The sequence below is a fragment of the Apodemus sylvaticus genome, chromosome 5, assembly GCF_947179515.1.
Source record: "Apodemus sylvaticus chromosome 5, mApoSyl1.1, whole genome shotgun sequence".
In the NCBI taxonomy this organism is placed as follows: domain Eukaryota; kingdom Metazoa; phylum Chordata; class Mammalia; order Rodentia; family Muridae; genus Apodemus; species Apodemus sylvaticus.
This window is the reverse complement of record NC_067476.1, coordinates 49297756-49319256: the sequence shown is the minus strand read 5'-3', so window position 1 is coordinate 49319256 and position 21501 is coordinate 49297756. Positions and strand designations below refer to the sequence as shown.

Genomic DNA, 21501 nt, shown 5'->3' with positions numbered 1-21501 from the left:
TGAGGCACGGGGTCTCACAGAGCTGGGTGTGAGATGTCCTGGCCCTCTCAAGGAGGGAAATATTTCTTTCTTTCCTTTCTTTCTTTCCTTTCTTTCCTTCCTTTCTTTCCTTCCTTTCCTTTCTTCCTTTCCTTTTTCCCTCCCCTCCCCTCCCCGTCCCTCCCCTTCCTTCCTTCCTTCCTTCCTTCCTTTCGAGACAGGGTTTCTCTGTGTAGCCCTGGCTGTCCTGGAATTCACTCTATAGACCAGCCTGGCCTCAAATTCAGAAATCGGCCTGTCTCTACCTCCCAAGTGCTGGGATTAAAGGCGTGCGCCACCACTGCCCAGCCGGGAAGTGCTTTCCTAATGCAGTGTGCTAACTGCACGGCGAACACCCCTGTTTAGAATTTCTGGAATCCAATTTTAGAAATCATTTTTTTTCGTACACTAACAATATATACAGAAAGTTTCTGGTTTTAGAGCATCCTAAACTTTTAGATTACAGAAGTTCAGTCATAAAACTTATGCAAATGTAGAGATCTGAAACATCTAGTCACTAACAGTTTGAACAAGGGCTACTCAATCATTAGTAGGCTGATGAGAAATCACTAAAAATTCCAAACACTGCACAAATGTCACTCACATAATTAACGCAGCATACATGTCCTCTAGTACGTACATGATATCCAGCCTGCAAGAGATCCAAGCTCACTCAACCGGCATGCTGACAGACAAGATGGCGCGCCGTTCTTTGCTCCTTCTTGTCCCCTAGCATGTCTCCTTGGCTCTCAAACGCTGACCACTGAAACTTCTGGTTTCTTGGCTCTATATTTCAGTCTTTCCACTGTTCCCTCAGCAGCACCCACATAAAAACTCTGACCTCTCTTATGATCCCTTACTCTAGTGTGCCCATTGTGACATTGCCTGGCTTCCCAGAACACCACCCAAGAGAGGTAGTATGGGCACACATCTGCAGGTCACAGAGCTTTAATCTGGGATGTATATGTATTTGTAGGCAGTGTTCTCCCCCCACCCCACCCCGATATTTCTCTGTTTTTATTTAATATTTCAAGGACATAATTTTATATTTTATCTTGGAGAAATGTCTCTTAAAACCTTGAAAGGGCTGCCACCAGGATCTACTGTACCATCTTAAGGGCTGTTCTGTACCTTACATTCTTTATTGCTTTTTCCTTGGCAAGAGAAATACAGTAAACATTTTTTTAATACAAAGACTTAACCCTTCAGAGTAAGTCAGGATTTACCAAACTAAATTGTGAGATGCTCAAAAACAGAAAGGAAAACAGAACCAAGCTCCAAACTCTAGAATTATAGAGATTTTGATATGACAAAAAAATGCTCTTTTTCAAAATGTTTTTCTATGCAAGAAAAACTACATGGAATAATAACAAGGCAATTGACAAGCAAAGACAGTATTCTGGAAAAAAAATAACTGAAATAGTGCTAACTATTGGAATAATTGCTGTAGAGCGTACCAGGCGTGTTTCCAGTGTGGGCAGATGTGGGCTTCCTCAGAAAGGAGCTGACAGTTTGCACATTACGTTTCAAGTAGAAGTCAAAACACTGTGTTCTAGCCTCAGATCGTGTGCTTGCCACTTGGGTGCCTTACTATTCTTTTATAAACGTCACTTTTTCATGTCTGCAAAGCGAAGGCCTAAGATAATGTGATTACTGAAAGCTCCTTAAGCAAAGGCATAAAAAGCTTTGAGCCATCTCCTCCCAGGTCCACCTAAAACTTCCCGTGGTCTGCTAGTCTCTCTCAAGTGAAAATTCCCCAATGGACAGATGCATTATTCTTAGGTGGCTCATGAAACTGTGAACTCAGCCTAAGGAAGCCAAGAAGAGAACAAAGGCTTTGTTCTGTATGAATAAACACAAGAAGGAATGCAAAGAAGGAAAGGACGAAGTTGCATTTAGGAGGCACTCCTGAAGCACTCAAGGGCTTGAGCAAATGGCTATTTACAAGAGCAAAGCTTTTCCTACCCCGGGCTTCATGACACTCTGACAAAGGATGGCTTTCTGCAGAAGGATGCTGAAGCGGACCACAGTCACAGGGATTCCTAGCAAGGACCCAGCTTAGCTGTGGTGCAAATGCTAGTCCTACCAGGCTCCTTGTCAGAGTGACTCCAGCTTCCACATTAGCAAGGCAGCAAGGAATGCAGAAGGCTTGCCAGGCATGAACTGGCCCGAGAACTCCGAGTCCATAGTCCTCTTCTCATATTGCTGTTCAACTTAACAAAACTAGATGCCATCAACAATAGATGTCTATGTCACTGCATCTAATTTTAAATCTGTGTGCAAGACTGTGATATGGAATATGTAACTTGACACCGCAGGACACACCCTGTCACAATTCAGGCCACCGACAGACCCATTTCCAAGCCATCCTACAAGCTTTGCTTTGTGCTACGAGTTCAAACTTCCATCAAGAGATGCCAAGTGGCGTTTCCATGTTGAATACAGGCCTGTGGACCCATGTTGAGCTGTTCACAAATACTTTTGGATACTTTTTGTTCTCCTGGCCAGTGCAAGCCTTTGCTTTAAGACATTCTACCTCAATATTAATGTGCTTGTCTGCGCTTGTATGTAAACACTTGAGTATTGGACTATGCCTTCATCCATCTTAAAATCTTTCCCAGGAATGCAGTTATACTGGTGGGCAAAGAGGCGAGCCAATAGCTGCATTAATTTTAAGTGATGTTGTTTTATTCTTAATAGTCAACATATTAGTCATGAGAAAAGAAAAGATCTTAAGAATACTGGTTGTATTTGACAGTTTCTGTCATAATACAAGTATTCAGACATCGCTTTATATCTACATTCCATTTGTGCTCTTGCCCCGGATCCTCTGATGTCCACACTAAAAACCTAGACTTAGGGATACAATAGGTGGTCTATATTTTCTTTCAAAAAATTTTTTTTTGACTAACTGGTAAATATACATATGATTTTGAAGTCTGTAGAATATATCATAGCTTCCCAAATTGTGAGTTATGACATTATTTGAGGGATTGTAACTGACTAAATGGTAAAAGACAAAAAAACAAATCAAAACTAAAACAAAAAAATCCTAAAAACAAAAACAAAAGCAAAAAAAAAAAAAAAAACACCCCAAACCAAAAACAAAGTGTGTAATGAATATGAAATGCTTCTGTCTGTGTTTGCCTGGGTTCCAGCCCAGACTGTACTGCAGTTTTGGTTCTGGGCTCACATGTACCACCCCATGTATACAGTGCTACTGTTACAGCTACCCAGCTCAGCCTGTAGACTACTGCACACTATCAACTGCAGTGAGTTTACTGTGTAAAGGAAGCCTTCTGCTGGAATAAAACCATGATGATTCAATTACAGAAAACAAAGGCTTTTAATATTTGACTACTGCCATTCTTTAGCGTGCCAATATCAAATTTACACTGGATTGTACTGCATCAGAATGTCTCATTTTATTCTATTATTTAAAAATTTTAAGGTTTAGTGTACATGTATGAGTGTTGTGTGTGTATGTATGTATGTATGTATGTACCACAACCCTTCCATACCAAGCTGGGCAGAGTCATCCTTTGCATCATGTAATACTTAATTAAGGATTTAGTTATTTATGCTTAGCAGGAGCAGCAGCATAAAATGGTAGCAGCAGATGAAAACTAAGGTGGGGGTTTGGGGCTGATGTGCCCATTTTGCTAACTCCCTCGAGCCCTGGGGAATACAGATCCTGTTCTTCTGTCCTTACCTGGGGCTTTCATTACTCACTTTGCAAAGTGAGAGCGCCACGTCACAGAGGCAGTCCCTGGCACTGCAGTGTTTAGTACCGACACTGCTCACATCTACAGACACTGGCACTGGGTGGTTCACACTCACCCAGCTGCCCCCTTTGGATGACAGCGCCCGTGAACACCTCTTTATACACAGCTCGGAGGCCACTTACGTACCGACCTGCTACCACAGCACCACTTTTAGGACAAAGAAAAATTGCCTTTTTTTTTCTTTAAACACAGCTTGATATTGGCTTCAGCTGGTGTATGGGGGTTGCATGTCTATATTCCTTCATTTGCTAGAGAGAAGCTAAAGGACCAAGTCCCTTGCACAAGCACATCATAACTTATTTCCTTAACCCTGTCAGTGGTCACAAATGAAGATAATTTCATGCGGAATTCTAACTATGTCTAAACAATTTATTGATTTTAGACTCTGTGAGAATTTGTTTATAATCTCCCATTTCCTCTTATGAATTTCCTGTGACTGTTGACATTAATGAATTTAAGAGAGGTGTAGTCATTTGTTGCAAAAAAAGAGGTATTTTCTGAAAGGTTGCTGCAGAACATTTTCTTTCATACATGAGGGAAGGAGGGAAAGTGGAGAGAGAGAGATTGAGATTGAAGGGGGGTTGGTACTTGGGGGAGATGAAGTGTCTTTCAGTAAGCCAATATTGAATTTTCCATTGTTGGAGCTCAGCCTGTCTCTCTCGGGAGGCACTTAATTGAATCAGTCTTGAAAGGTTTCCATTGTGTTTTTCCTCAAACCCTCTTATGGATTGCAGACACATTCACAGTGTGCATGGCTCTAGTGAAAGATGCTGGCGTCCTATTCCTCAGTCTGGTCTCTGTCACAATTGCTCATGCCTCTCAAGAGGCTGGCATGCTCTCAGGTCAAGAGGAGGTTAAGGCAGACAGGCACGTGAAGCGATGGCTCTTCACAAGGGAGGGAACACAAGTGCCAGGGAGAACCACGCTGGCTGTCCGGTCTTTAAACTGCAGCGAAACTGAACAAATGCTGAACTCGAGAGTCACAGCCACATGGCTCCCTGACAAAGACCAGAGGCTGGGGGGCCTAACAGACTTCTCCTACGGCTTCTGAGCGCAAGGAAGCCTAGAGTAATGGGGCCTGCCGGGAAAGGGCAGGCACCAGGGGCTCTGTCACCCGAATGCCTGATGCCTTCCTTCTGGATGTGCAGCACTGTCTTTCTAGAAGTATCGTTTTGATCCAAAACCCCATGAGGAGATGCTAGCTATCAAGGAAGATTCTCAACAAGATGCTGCAGCTGAATTCTTCTTAAAATTTCTCATCCTAACTCACGCAGTCTCTGACTTTAGCCCTATTCTCTATCCCACCTCACAGCCCTGTCTAAAGCCTATAGGTGTTTGCACCAAACCACGAGACACAGTGCTATGTGGTACTCTAAGACTTGCAAGGTATATGTATTTGTACTTAATACACACCAGATCCCTTTGTGAGAAAGACATTATTAACTTGCTTATAGTGAAGGTAACTGAAGTAGGGGAAGTTATGAACTAAGGGTACTGAAAACGTTAGCCTCAGAATTAAAACTTAAACAGGACTTTTAATTCCTAGTATAACATTATTTCCTCATTAGCTCAATTAAGATACTTTAAAAAAAAATCACCCTAAACGTACATGGAAATAGCTTTCAAATATCTTTGGCCAGTATGTGTTTTAAATGCTGTAACTTAGCAACCTATAGCAAAGACAACCATACACTGTATATTATATACTCTCTCTCTCTCTCTACACACACACACACACACCCCTACCTGTGTGTTGACAGTTTTAGTAACTGGACAATAATGCACAAAAATGTATATATCTTCTTTCATTTCAGTTTCCTTACAGCATTTTCAAGCGTAGCTTGGTTTTGCTGACTCATCCCATTCTCTTCTCCTCATTGTCCCCCTTTGTCCTTCCAGCCACCTGCTGCTGCCTATGACTTGTTTACTTGTCCGGCTATGGGGCTAAGGGTTTCCCCTTCCGTCAGCCTTCCGTGCACTATGCTCTTTTCAAACTGCAAGTCCTACAAAACTGATTGGGTTTCTGTGAGTGAAAACTTAATGGTATTTAGAAGTAGTCTAGACGGAGAGGTTGCAGTTTTTGCAACGTTCCCTTGGGTCTTTGTGAATAATTTCACTGCTGCTCCATTCAACATCAATGTACTCGTATTGTTTTTGAAATAAGAACTTAGTATGTAGCCCAGGCTGGCTCACTATGTAGGTTAGGTTGGCCTCAAACTCTTAACAATCCTCCTGCCTCTGGTTCCCTAGTGCTAGAATTACAGGCACAAGCTGCCCAGCTCAATGGTGGTTTGTAAGACACTTGATTGCTTTGTTTTTACAAAACACAGAGCTCAGTGCTCAGTTTGCTTTATTATATCATTTTTTCTTTCCTTTTGAGCTGTCAGCCTCGAAAAATATTTCTCAAGTGGCGTGGTGATAAAAATCTCACTGGCACTTGATGATGCCCCCAGAAATGACTTTAGTCAGAGCCCTACAACACTCTTGGAGCCTTGAAGTGGTCTGGTTATAGATATTTTCACAAACTGGAAGAAACAGAAGGAGGGTGTCAGCCCCCTCCCATTCGGAGAGAAATATTCCTATAAAGACTTTTAGGAGGTTGAAATGATATGTAAATCTACCATGCCCGCAACTAAATGAGTTGTTATTTTTACACACACACTTACACACACACACACACACCCCTTATTGGGGTTGGGAATGGGAAGATTTTTGTTAAAAGCATTAGCTGACATTAAGTTGCACCAGCATTGATTTGTTTAAAAATGCACAGAAGAACTTCAAAGTCCAGTGCTGTCTGAATAACAAACGTGCCACAGTTATGGAAGACATACTGGTCTTGGCAAGCAGCAGCACACATACACAGCAAGGAACTGTTTTATATAAGAAGGCTTGTGCCTAAGTGCTTTGTCTTGGAAGTAACTGATTCTTAATTTTTATCTCATAGGACCTACGGTTTATTTTACTTTTAAAGAACCACTCCTGCCTTATGCGTAAGACGCTGAAATTTCAGGGCCATTTGCTAGGATGGTAATTACACCTAAGTGGGAGAACTTTTTGAAGTCAATAATAAATGTCTGATGCCGTGGAAATCGCAGCTTGACTCCCACACTCGTTCTGTAGCAGGAGGCACGCAATGAATTGGCCCTTTTGAATTCTTCCCCAAATGTGCTCCAGATGTGTATAGATAGATCACTAAATATAAACTTAATTACTTTTTTTTTTTCATTTCTGCCCCACTGCTAAGCAACTTTTATACCAAAGTGCTTGAGACAGGATCAGTTCTTTGCAGCGGCTCCTATTCAGAAGAAGATGAACTGGGTTTCTTTGAGTGAAAACTTAAGGGTCTTTAGAAGAGACCTAAGCAAATAGGCTCACAAATACAGTCCGATTAACCCCGTTGATGCTGACAGACACCTGAGCAAATATGCAAGTACAGTCTGATTAACGCTGTTGTTGATGCTGACAGATGGGCTCTCGCTGCGGCACTGATGTGTTTGTTACATTCATGATGGAGTCATTAGCTTTTAAAGTAGAATAGCACACAAGCCACTCAGACCTGCCCACATGTACAGATTTCCATTTGTCATCCTCCAGTCCCAGTACCTGGGACATGTCCAAATGGCTGAGCTGAAGCAAGGCCTTCCTGACTTCAGGTCACCATCTTTGCTTCCATAGGCTGCCAACTTTCTTTTAAACAAGTAAGCCATGTGCATTAACTACCAAGTGCTCCTGCTCCCCAAGTCCTCTGTAGTCATCACTTCATAAATATTTCTTACTAGAAGGTCACGATCCCTTCTAATTGCCCAACTGTAGGCTCTAGAGTCTTCAGAGCTAGAAGGTATCGAAGACCTTCTATCATTTATTCGTGAAGAAGGGTACACACATGGTTTCAAAATCAGCAGTGACTATGTTGATTTGCTTTGACTTTCTCTAAAGTATTCAAGCGTTCAATCTGACTGTATGACTGATATATCTCTTTCTGCACCAAATATACACGAACCACACGGACCTGCCTGCATTGCACAGAAACCAAACAACAGAGCGCTTTATTTCAACTCACTGTGGGGTTTCAAAAAGTAGGTTAGAGACAAAATAAATAATGATCCCAGCTGTGAGGGAGTTATGTTTAGAATAAGGAAAACTTTTTCATTGCCTCGGCCAAACCTTTGACATATGGATAGAAAAATGTTAAAGACAGAACGAAACAAAGAGATAAAGACACAACAGTTGTCTGATACAGGCAACCCCAATTCCAGACCCCTACACACAGCACCTGATAGAGTTCAGTACATCTCATCAGGGGACTGCATGTGGGGAGAGACCAGACAATTATATGGAGATTAGGTAGAAGGGAAAAGACAATTGTAGGGGGATTAGGTAGAAGGTACAGCCTCAGAAGAGGGCATCACTGTGGCCTTCAGAATGTTCCTGCCTATCACACTGAAATGGGGAGAGCACTTTTATCACAATAACTCCCAAATCAAGATGCAGAGCAGTTGCAAAGCACAGCTCTTTGGAAAGATGAATCCACACACAGTGCTGGGCAAACAGGGAGAAGAGAAAGCTCCTTCCTGCCTTGCTGGAATTTATTCCTAAATATCAAGGGTGAACAAAGAGCTAATGGTTATCAGACACCACTGGGACAATGCTTCGGGCAGATGTCCTGTGGCTGTCACAGAGAGCACAGAATTTCTCAAAGTTTAAATGAGGAAAAAAAATGCAATCGTACCGCCAGGAAGAGAAGGGGATGGGGTGAAGCCACCGGAATAACTCACTGCTTAGCCATCTAAGCCTGGTTTCCTCTGTTCCTTTTTCGCAGTAGCTTTAACCTATTTCTGGGAGCTTCCATAAGCTTAATTCAAAGTGCTGACTCCACAAACTGTGCTCATAATGTAATGCAGTTTTCCGGGAACCGTGGTAATTTCAAGGCCTTCTATGCAGAGATGTTTTCAGAGCTCCACACAACCCCTAGATAGATGTAGGACAAGTTCCAGAGGTACCTTTATGCCAACTTAAAATGTCCTTTCCTTTATCACAGGGCTTGAGTACAGTAGCACACAAGATACAGAACATCCTTCCGTTTCTACCAAAGATGAGGAAAATTTGGTGAGCTAAAATCTCAACTCATGGAAATACATCAATCAATATTGCAAGTAACTACATCTTGCTCATTTGTTACTGGTTAAAATGCTTAATGATAAAATCATTTAAAGTATTTTACTATTTGATGGTTAATGTTAATTAAAAATATTATCATCATTAGTGTGTGTGTGTGTGTGTGTGATGTTAATGTATGGCTGTGTGTGACAAGGCATACGTGTGAAGGTCAGATAATAATCTGTGAAATCTGTTCTCTTCTTAAACCAGTAGTTTTCAACCTTCCTAATGCTGAGACCCTTTAATATAGTTCCTCATATTGTGGTAACCCCCAACCATGAGATTATTTTTATTGCTACTTCATAACTAATTTTGCTACTGTTATGATCTGAATGCAAATATCCGTGTTTTCTGATGATCTTAGGCAGCCCTGTGAAGGGGTCATTCGACTTCCCAAAGGTGTCACAATCCCCATGTTGGGAGGCGTCACAATCCCCATGTTGAGAACTACTGTCTTAAACATTTATTGGGGGTTCTGTAACTCAAACTCAGGTCACTAGGCTTGTGTAATCTGCACCTTTACCTGCTGAACCATTCTGCCAGCCCCTTCAAGACCAGTTTTGACTATAGCCTCTACAGGTGTGGTAGGTCAGAGACAGCAATGAAATGGGAGCGAGCCAGCACTTTCTACATCTTATATTGATAAACACCCCACAGATCATATTATTTGACTGATATCCTCCGCTGGGAAGTAAAATTGCATTTATTAATAGAAATTCCATTTCATTAGCTATTGTTCACTGAATTTATACTTCAATTAAAAAGATAATCTAAAACTCGTAATTAAGACAGTACCTCTTAACTGCTTAGAATCTTAAAACATTTGGCACTGTCTCATAAGACTATTCTATGGACTCTAACAAATGGAATGTGGTCAATATCATTTCTCTGGACTTGCTTCTCAATCTTTTTGGACAAGTTTTAATAAATGTTTCAGTGAGCTCTACCCAAAATATTTCCTTATAATTATCAAATATATAACTCAGATAACACAACACAATGTGTTGCCCACCAACAAATCCTAATTAAATATTCACTTATTTCATGACAAATTTATGTTGATGTATCAATCAGGACTACAGACATGAAGTCCTGGAAGACACAGGAGTGTGTGAGAATTAAAGGTGGGTTTATAGCCTCTTCATTCAAAGGAAGAATTAAGACAGGTAGGTTGGGTTAATGTAAGCTGGGCTGAAAGGTCTGGGAGTGGTAATAGATTTGAGGTTGGGCACCTGCCACTAAGCTAAGTGCTTGGGAAGGATGGAGGAAGGGAACATTACATCACAAATTCTGTGTTGGGAGTGTTGTAAAATACACTGTCTTGTTGACAAAAGTCACTACAGGACTGGGGAGTGTGTGTTCCCTCTGTACTGCCACAGTATGAAGAATTAACACCCACATCTGTTTCTGCTGAAGGTAATACAACTCAACAGAGAACATCTGGAGGCCAAATGTATTTAGTGTGTCACTCCCCCAACTGTCTTATCTTACTGGAATTCGGAACTCCTACTCTGATTCCAAGTCAAACTCATAATGGCCAAGTCAAAGAGCTGGCAAGAGTCTTCCTCATAGGACCAGATGATAAATATGCCGTGCTGTGCTGGTGATCACTCCTAACTACCCAATAGTGACACAGCAGCAGAAAGCAGCCACAGATGATACGTGACAGATAAGCAAGGCTGTGTGGCAACAAAACTTTATTTATAAAAATGGGCTGTCTGCTGACCTGTCCTACAAGCTGAGGTTGTAGATTCTTGGTTTAACCTGTCAGTTGTGGGAGTAAATTAAAATCACAATGAGACAAGGTCTCTCAGCACACAGCATTTGCATCCAACCAACTCGACTAGAGAAGGCACTATCAAGCATGAACGTTATTAAAAAGCATGCCAAGTTACCTATCTACCAAAGCATTTCTAGGCTTCATCCGTATCTTTCTGATCCATTGAACACAGAACAACACCAATACAAATTTGAGAGTACAGTTATCAAGGGTTTTCAGGAGAGAGAGGATAAGCTTTTCCAAATTTGTGAACTGAGACCAATCTGCTTCTTATCAGCTATTCAGAAAAGCATGTAATCCATGTTCCTTTGGAAGATATATTTTCAGAAATGAATCAAAGTAAAGGCTTCCGTGCCACTGTGCATTTGGATGAGTTTCAAATCTTATAAAAGAAAATAGTGAGACACCAACAGGAAGTAGCGGCCTTTGAAGGCAAACGTTGCTGCTGCACCGATCTGAGGTGATGTGAATTTTCCTAGAAGTGAGGGTTTGCTATCTGGAATGCATGCACACAGGGATGTATACCTCATCCCGGCCAGGCAGAGGTCCTGGCAGCACAGGTCCATCTCTGGCTGAATAATGAACACGAATCTGAGACTTAGCAAGGAAAGAAGTTGCCTAACACACACCCACTGACTTTGTGAGAGTCTGTGTACAGCAACAGTGATTTCAGGTGTCTTGAGCTAGGTCACTGGGGATCTGGGAGAAAAATGCAACCATGTTACTAGTCTGCACTCACTGAGTTCAAAGAGATGATGTGATTGAAAGAAGACAGTGTGAGTAGTGGGTATCAGGACTTGAGAAAGTATTTCAGAAGTTTATTTCAGAGGCACTTATTGTTCATTAGCTATAAAGAAAATCTAGTGATATGAAAAACATACCAAGTTGGCATATTGCTTGGCAATAATGGACTTTCCATCTTAATAGTAACTACATTGAAAATGATTCTCATTTAGATAATAGCTTTATAAAGCACCACCGGAAGCAACATTTCACTTACTCTTTAGCTTTTCTGATGAGACAGGCACACATTATTTAACTGTTGAAGTGATAGACGCACAGAATCCACATGCCTGGTCTTCTGACTCGTAAGCGGGAGGAATACAAGCCAAGGCAAATAGTTTCCCTCTGAGCTGCACTACATCACCATTCTTTCAGAGTCCTTAGGGATCTCCTTTTTGCATTGCTCGATTCTAATTCGTGGGTAGATGGTGATACTGCTTTTTAATATGATTTGATGGCTGAGGCAGAATGACAGGAAACTACCTTTAAATGACATTTTATTTGTCAAATACTCAAAAGGTATGTCTTTCTCAGTGGCCTTAAAGAAGACAGTATTTTATTGCAGAAAGAAAAAAAAAAGGAAAATAGTTAAGGTTGGTCGAACTGTTATTAGGAGATCAGAGTCAGGGTGCTTAGGTGAATCACCGGTGAAATAATTTAAGTTTCTTTGTACGCACGAATGCCACAAAGATCAGGGAGATCAACTAAGCAAAGAGTTGTGAAATCATTTAGAACTGAAGTGTCATTCTGAGCGAGGCATTATAAGAGGGGCTGTCAGGAGACTGAGTGCAGCCTACTCCATGACAAATCGAGATTACAGCTCTATAAAACCTGGGACATTGTTGGAACTTGATGGGTGACCTGTAAGTAGAGTGCAGGAAAAAGGGGGGATCAACAGAAAGGGTTATAGCTTCTCATGATGGGTAGGTTAGTTCAAAAAGCATCAAATTAGTGAGTGTCCAACTTTAAGACCAGAGAACCCATATTTTTAAAACAAGGGAATACAAGCAGACATAATTTACTAAACTTTGTGAAAGAGGCACTATTAAACTAATAGCTGTTTTTGGATGATGATCCTATCATAATGAATATTTGTTATCTGGGCCACTGGTGATTATTAGTTTGATGGTAGTAGGGCGGCAAGTATTTGATATGTATTTTAGAGGTGCAGGAATACTTATTGCAATGTGAAATATTTCAAAGCATATAATTATTGGACCTTGTTTAAATTTGGTTCTGATTATATACAAGGTCATAAGCATGTATTCAGAAGAGGTAAAAAATATGTAAGTCTTTCTAACTATAATAATCTTGGGAGGTTCCTAAAATGTGGATGGCATTTAATAAAGGAACAATCAAACTATTGATGAATGTATTAGAAAGAAAAACCAACATGCTAAATCCTGAAGCATTCCATAAATGGTTTGATAAAATCAGTGAAGTATAAAGCATTTGTGAAGCTCTTCCATTCTTATGCTTAGTCACAACCACGAAAGCATTACAGAGCCAAGTTGTTACTGAGAGTGGAAAATGAAGGCCAATTATTCTGGCCTCCTGGATGCTCATATTATGATCTTACAACTCCAGGATTTTATGTTCACAAAATTGCAAGATGGTATATTGTTAGCAGAGTGCACGAGCTGTATAATTGAAGATGTCCATGATGACTGAACAAGATCATTTCAGTGTCACCCAATGCTATCACCCCAAGACTATTACTTTGAAATAATGATGTATCACTAATTTAAATACTACAGAAACTTACATTCTGCAAAGCTGACATAACTTCCATAGAGTTGACACAATACAATTCAGAATCAGAGAAGAATATCTTGAAAACTATGGAAGAAGGGACTGGAAGAATTTATAATATTCATCTTAATGATTCTAGGAAGGAGGTCTGTAGGGTTTTTTCCTGTTGTTGGTCATTGTGAGCTAGTCATTGGTCTGTGGTATATAATGGGAGTCAGGGTTAGAAGCACAGAAAGCTAGGGTGTAAACACTGCAGGGTAGACATGAAGGCTACTGCTTTTACAGGCTCTCCCTATTAATTATCCCTGCAGTGGCTAAATTATCTGACAGTTACAGTCACTTGTTAAATAAGATTTTTCTCATCTCTTCATTTTGAAGATTGGAAAAAAAAAGTACCTCCTTGGGCTGCGGGAGTGGGGCTGTGTGTTCTGTGGAGATAGTGAAGAGGAATGGTGTCACTTTAATACCACCTCCCTACAAAGGAGACTAGATGGTGGGCAGGGCCAAAGGTTGTACACAGTGAATATAAAAGTTTCACTATTGGGAGTGTGTCATGTTCTGGGAACAGCAAGACAAGGGGCTGTCTACAGTGGAACAACAACAGACAATGATGTCATTAGGAAGGCACCATATGGAAAGACCTCCCTAACCTGTGTGGGGCAGGGCTGCAATGTGGCCCAGATATCCCCCGAATAGAAATCATCACCAGTTCCTTGGACAGTATCTCAGCTCTGAGAGAAGAGGAGAGGGCATATTAATGTATTCGCTGTTCTCGGCTCATTAGGTTACACAGTTCTCTGATAGGACAAATGAGTCATTTTGGATAAAATAGAATAAAGACTCCAAGAGGCAGAAATGAAGTCAAATCAGTTAAGTATAGGGCAGGAAATGAGGACAGTGACAAAAAATATTTTGTTCCACTGACACGACAATGACATCATTAGTAGAAGCAACAGCCCATTAAGGAATGATGTGGCTGGTGTAACAAACAACACCCCCACCATGACAGAAGGGCGATCCAACTAAAAGTGAATAAAAGCTTTGGAAGGAAATCAAAGCCGGACCAGGACAGCACTTAATCCCCTTCAGAATGACTAGATAAGACAGCTAGACAATACCTCTTGGTAAAGGTTGTAGAGAAGGTAGAACCTTCATGCATTGCTGGAAAGAAATGTGACATGGTGCTGCGTAGCCAAAAAGAAAACATGAAAGGAACACTGGCAGCCAAAGTAAAGAGTAGAACAAGCCTGGTCAGGAGACTCCAGAAAGAATCAAACAAAGCTATAGTTTAACGGGGAAAAAAAAAAAAAACAGCCAACCAACCAACCAACCAAACAAAAACAACCAAAACCCCCCAAAAAGACCAAAAAAATAAATAAAACAACCTAAAACACACAACTAAGAAAACCAACCAGTTAAAAGAACATCAAAATGATTGGAATCTTTACATACTGTTCAATAATAACTCTAAATATTAATGCCCTCAACTCTCTAATGGATAAGGAAAATCTTATCTGTGGTCTGCTTTCCTGTACTGGTTCAATAGTGGCGCAAATGTCATGATAGTAACCAATCACAGTTTAAAACTGTGTGCAAGGCTCACATTCCATGAGATGGACCCTGTATCTGATGTAGCTAAAGTAGCCAAGCACCTGAGACCAGGCTGTGTGCCCGAGGGAAAGTCTACTTCTGTTATTCTGTGAAAGAAACAGTAATAAAATACCCAAAGCTCCGTGCATTGCTTAACCCTCCTCAGAGAAGCATCTCCTACAGGTGGACGATGTGCATAATTCTTGGAGAGACTCTGGAGCACTCACCCTAAGTGAGATGTCTTAATCAACCCCCAACTTTAAGGCTTAGTGATTTATGTGCAAGAGGAAATATTCAAAGAGATGACTCCAAGGAAACAGCATCCTCAGACCCCAGCAGGAATGATACACACATGAACTCACAAAGACTGTGATAACATGCATAGGACCTGCACAGGTTCAAATCAGACAAAACTCCAGCACTGAGAAAGGGAGAAGGACACACAGTCCCATCCCTACCCATAATGCTATTTGCTGTTGATACCTACTGGGAAAGGGAAAATATGCTTTCTTCCAATGGAGTGTCACTGAATATATCAACCACACACCAGGGTAGACTAACACAAAAATAACCTAATGGGTATTTCTGTACACATTTTATGTTGTTTTCTTTTGCTGTTTTGTATTACTTTTTTTGTGTTTTGATTTTCATTTTTTCAGACAGTAGACAAAGAGGGAGAGAAGAAGAGTGGGAGAGAGGGGAAGAGAGGGAGAAGAGAAGGGGAGAGAGAGATGGGAAGAGGGGAAGGGGGAAGAGAGAGAGAGAAAGAGAGAGAACGGGAGAGAGAGAGAGAGAGAGAGAGAGAGAGAGAGAGAGAGAGAGAGAGAGAGAGAGAGAGAGAAAACAGGAGAGAGAACACATTAAGATGGGTGGGGAGATGGGGAGGATTTGGGGAAGCAGAAGGAATATGATCAAAATAAATTATATGAGGGTTGGAGAGATAGCTCAGTAGTTAAGAGCAATGAATGTTCTTCCAAAAGTCCTGAGTTCAATTCCCAGCTACCACATGATGGCTCACAACTATATGTAATGGGATCTGATACCCTCTTCTGTTATGTCTGAAGAGAGCAACAGTGTACTCACATACATAAAATAAATAAATCTAAAAAATGTATGAAACATATGCACATACTGTGCTACATACAATTTCATAAATAGCATATGAATAAGAGAGAGATGAACCCAAACCAACTAATAGAAGGTAATTTCAGTACTCCACTTTCTCCAATAAATAGGCCATCTGTACAAAAAATAAGCAGAGAAACCTGAGAACTAATGACATTTTATATCAAATGGGTCTAATAGCCTTCTCCGAATGCTTTGTCCAAGCACCAATGACTACACATTCTATGCAGCAGATCACAGAAGCTTCTTTACAATAGACCAAATACAGAGACACAAAGCAAACCTTATGAAAACAGAAGAATTGCAATAACCTCATGTATTTCATCTGACCACCGTGTAATAAAACTTAAAGCTGACAGCAAACAAATCTCTACTAAGTGCACACCGCGTATGAGCACTCGGTACGCAGCTAGACTCAAATGCATAGCAATGTGAAGTATTACCTTCCAAACACGTAGGCTAAAAGAATGCACATATCTCAGTTATTTCTAAGGTTGCCTAATTTAACATATTGATGTATGAAATGGTATTATTTTGAATATGCTGAGTTAAATAAATAAGTTACTTTTTAATGGATGTCACTTTAAAATATGGCAACTAGAAATTATAAAATCCCTATGAAGCCCATATCGTGGTGCTCTAGAGATGTATGACGGAGGAGGAAGAGCAGAGGAATTCTAAGAGTGTGGCATACCCTAGCACACCCTTCAGCTGGCGGAGTCCTTCAGAACATGCAACTCTTTAAATACTGCGTGGCAATCAAAAAGCCTCCACTGTTACCAGCTGTCTTATGCCTATGCCTGTAACATGCACGCATGCACGCACACATGCACGCACACACGCAGTAACTTGCCTGACACAAAGTTCCACTACTGTATTTTCCAAAAGTCTTAATTTATAATTTTCTTTGTTCCTTTATGGTAAAATCTTCATGAAATGTTTACCATGTTACAACATAGTTTGGGGATAACTGGAGTCTGGTCCTGGGCCATGGCAACTCACATTTGGCTTCAGAATAAACTGTCTCATATGTGTATATATATATATATATATATATATATATATATATATATATATATAACTCAGCTGTTTTTCAGATATATGCTGTTTGATATATAGTCAACATAGCCCTTCAGTATATGTAGTAAGATGATTTAAATATGAAACCACACATTACCAATGTTCCCCAAATGCTTAGAAAAATAACTCCTAACTTATAGCTTCTTCTTTCAACCTATAAAACAGAGTACTGACAGGACCTGCTGGAATTTAAACTATGAGGGTGAGTCCCTGAGGAAAACACCATTGGAGGTTCAGTATGTAGCTCATCCTGGTTGTCTAGTAAAACCTCACAAATACATAAACACAGCAGGGCTTTTGAGTTAAAAGTTTATATGTATATGTATATGAATAAGAGCAGACATATGAGATTGGTGTGGTCTCCTAAAATCTAGCTTTGGAGTTTCTTTTGATCCTCTGTGCCTTGTCTTGTAAGTAGTGGGTTTGAACTTTGGGCCCCATGTCTGTTCTGCAAGCACTCTACCACTACACTATGCCCCATGTCTGTTCTGCAAGCACTCTACCACTACACTATGCCCCATGTCTGTTCTCCAAGCACTCTACCACTACACTATGCCCACAGCTTCTTCCCTTTTCCTCCTTCATGTCTCTCCTCCTTTCTTCTGAGACCAACTCTCGGTTGCTCTGAACCAAGCAGGTTGGCTATGAACTCGGGTCCTCCTGTCAGCCTCTCAGCTGGTCGGGATTACAGAAGTACATCATCATCCCTACCTTTCCGGTCTCTATAGTTTTGCTTCTATACGTGCAAGGGGTGCCTACAATAGAGTCATTCTGATTTACACAGGACTTTGAATACAGACTTTTGTATACTATAGAAAAATACGAAGAAGCAAGAGGCTGAAATAATGGATCTCAGAAGTCTTCATAGTGTGGTGAAAAATCATATATACTCAGTTTTTAGGCATTGGCTTAACTAAAGAAACCCTTCTGTAGTTAATGTTTATCTCCAGTGAGTCAAAAGAAATAACACAAATCTGGAAGGGTCAGCATATGGTTTAATTCAGAGGACACTGGTGGGCTAGTATGGTATCTGAAAACAGCAGGAGGGACAACTATGAGAGGGATAGATGCAGGCTATGTGACTGAGTATGCAAATATGCCACACTGGAAAGTAAAATGTTCAGTATGATTTGACCCTAGGAGAGGGAGAAGGGTTCAGCTGCACAGCAGCCCCCAGGCAAGGCGGAAGCCATCTTAAAGTTCATGCCGTGGTAGGAGGCAGGTGTGCCAAATAATATGTGCTGTTATTTCTCATGCTGAAGTTAGAAGATCCTGGCAGTAAGAATTCTGGGAAACAAATGAAGGAAAACGACCCATAGGAGTAGCTGAAGGCATCATAGATGCCTTCTGCAGAAGATGTGCTGGGAACCTGCACACCATGGAGCGTTTCTACTTGAGGTGAGATGTATACTTATTCTGCTTTCCACAGGTACTCATCAGAGCAAAGGAAGGATACACAGACACCAGAACACGATGATACCACTGTGCCTCCACCCAGGAAGTACGTGGGTGCAATGTTCATACACAACAGATTTCGCAGAGAGTTTAGGAATCCTTGGTTTAGAAGTTTTAAGATAGATCCAGGTGTCATCTTATAAAAGAAAGCAGTCCAGCCGCCCCCTCCTCCCCCCCCTGCTGTCAAAAACAATACTCTTGACTTGGAAAATTGACTGAATTTATCATAAGCAGAGGGAGGTGAAAGGAGTCTGTAGGTGATAGCCTGAAAGGTCTTTCTTTGAACTGTGCCTTCCTAATTACAAAGGAGTTTGAAAATCATCTCACAATATCAAGTGTTTAAAAATACTGTTAGTACTCTGTCCATGAAAGGGTTAAATAATGATGCAGAAGGTAAAGGCCCCAACCTGACTTCCTGGATGTATCTGAAAAGATTTCTCTTTACTAACTGTAAACTGTAATGGCAGTGAGCATACAATTATTATATTACAAGAAATAGAAAAGTGTTTTCCATAAGTCACTTTTCAAAAGCAACTCAGTTACAGCACAGGGCACAGGTGCAGGAGCCCCAAGGTATTTGCAAGGTATTTATGCTTATTCAGGGAAACGTTCTAAGCAACTAACAGGTCCTCCTAGCAGGTGCACCTATAAGTGTTCTCACTGACAGTGAGACAGGATTTCTATGTTCTGTGGACCTCTGTTCTTTCTCGGTAACTCACCAAGACCTAAACCTTAAGAGCTTATAAACAAGAGTTTATATGTTAACTGGTGAGAAGGCAGGTATATCTCTATCTTAACTCTCTCTAAAAGAAAAGCAGTAAATCAAATTACATGAGTGATACCTATTTCTTTAAAAGTCAAACTCTTAGAAATCTGAAAAGGTTTTCAATCATTCTGAGACGTCATCTTTACATTTTCTTTGAATTTCTTCTTTAAAATCTTATAACCAGTTACGCTAATAATTTTGAAAGACCCTCAACCCCGAATGAATTAGATCCATATTTAAAATTACTTCAGCGTTTCCCACCTATATTCATACTCAATTATAATAAGGTTTTAGTAAATGTCTGTTGCCAACACAAGGCATGGCTACTTGAAAATGATTAACCTAAGTGTCCATAGGGCTGTGAACCTCAAGGAGAAGGTATATGTATCTGTCTGCCTTGTGGCTGAAAAGGTGTGTGTGTGTGTGCGCGTGTGTGTGTAAAATTCATTAGTGATAATGATATACCCACAACCTAGAGGCCCCAACTTTCTGGCTGTTAGTCTTCTGTAAGGCACCATTACATCTTCATGTTCCCACTTTCCAATTCCTATTCAAATTGTTCTTTTAGAATGGAGTGGAATAATCTACCATCAATGGTAGATTTAAAGCGACATAGAGGCTTCATTCTCCCCAAATCAAGTAATGGGAGATTGGCAATAGACCTTTAGAAACTTCTGTCAGATGCCATCCTTCTGCTACGCCTTTTCCTTAGTTCTTAACAAAGCAAAAGCCACGTAGACATGAAAGAGACACAGAGAACTTCAGGGTTATTTTTAAAGTATCCATACTTTCCATTCCCCTTTAGCTATGAACACAAGCTGATGAAGAGACTTATTTAGGACAGTGTTTTTCACACTTCTATGTCACACATAAACACCATGAAGATTTAAGACGACATGGATAATCCAGCCTTATCTGTAGACTTTCTGATTTACTGGGTTGAAGAAGGGCCCAGGAATCTGCTTATCTCTTGAGTTCCCAGGCAATGCTGCTTCTCCTATGGCTACAGGACCATGCTTTCTTTGTTAACTTAGACCTCCATGGCTGAGGTTCTTAAGTCATGTTCTAGATTAGCATGTGAAAGAGGAGTGAGCTCTGCTGCACAAGGTATTAGTAAAAATGTCCATGGCCATACCGCCCTTAAACCCACCTGATCTCATCAAAATGGTGTGAAAGTATACAACTCTCCTGAAGAAAGAGATGACATGCTGTGTGTGTGGTGTGTTCATGTGTGGTGGCACCCATATATGCCTATGTCTGGGCAAGCCACCTGATAATATTATCATTTCTAAAAATGCCATCTGTAGCCTTTGAGACAAGGTATCTGACTGGTTTGGAACTTATCAATTAGCCTAGGGTGATGGCTAGGAAGCCCCCAGGGACCCTCTAGGTCCATCTCCTCAATGATGGAATTACAAGAATGTGTTACCATAGGTGATGGGGACCAAGCCCAGGTCCTCACGCATATGGACAGACACGTCTACTAAGTATTTCCCCAGTCTCACTGAGCTACTCTTCAGTTGCTCCTCTGGGCTTTAACCTTCTTAGGAAGGAGTTAGAATAGAATTCAGGATAAGAGTGTCTGCAGAACTTCCTTGGGGGGGTTTTGCCTTTATCAGAAAGAAGACCACCATACTCACCAGAGAGGAAATATGCCCAGCCGTGTGGTGATAAAAACCACGGCAAACATGACAAACAGGAGATCACACATTTTCTGAAATTTGGCATAATTTGCCATTTTGGCAGCCTATAAGAGGAAGGAATGCAATTCATTCGGTTAAACTGGTAAGAAAAGTTTCTTTCAGTGTGCATAAGCCCCCAGTGAAGTACAGTTTACCTCATGCCTAAGAATGCCTGCTACTGAGCAACGGCACATGCCACACACCAGCGTTTGTAAATTACTCAAAAGTTTAGTGAAATGCAGCAGCAATCATACATACACTACAACTGTCATAGAGTTAATACAAATATTTACTAACACGGAAAACTCATTTTATTTGGCTGATTTTAGGAGAAGGGAGGACACATAGAAACTTTCTTGCATTATATTTTGTTATTAGCAAGCCAGAGATATCAGGGCAGAAATCATGTGACCGGTGCGTAACGTCTTCATTGTACCCCGAATGCTGACGACACAGGCTTTTCCACACTGGTCTTCCCTTCTACTTTGAGGTTTGTGTTTCCTTCCTTCCATTTTTTCTTTTCCT

The 21501-nt window shown here is 40.8% G+C and overlaps 1 protein-coding gene across 1 annotated transcript in view; it reads right to left on the bottom strand.

The window, feature by feature from the left end:
• Cers6 (ceramide synthase 6) overlaps window positions 1–21501 on the bottom strand; it is a 248154-nt gene that overhangs the window by 17163 nt on the left and 209490 nt on the right. The window contains exon 8 of the mRNA XM_052182623.1: window positions 20935–21041. Within this exon, the coding sequence (XP_052038583.1) occupies window positions 20935–21041 (107 nt within the window). The remainder of the gene's footprint in view (window positions 1–20934; window positions 21042–21501) is intronic.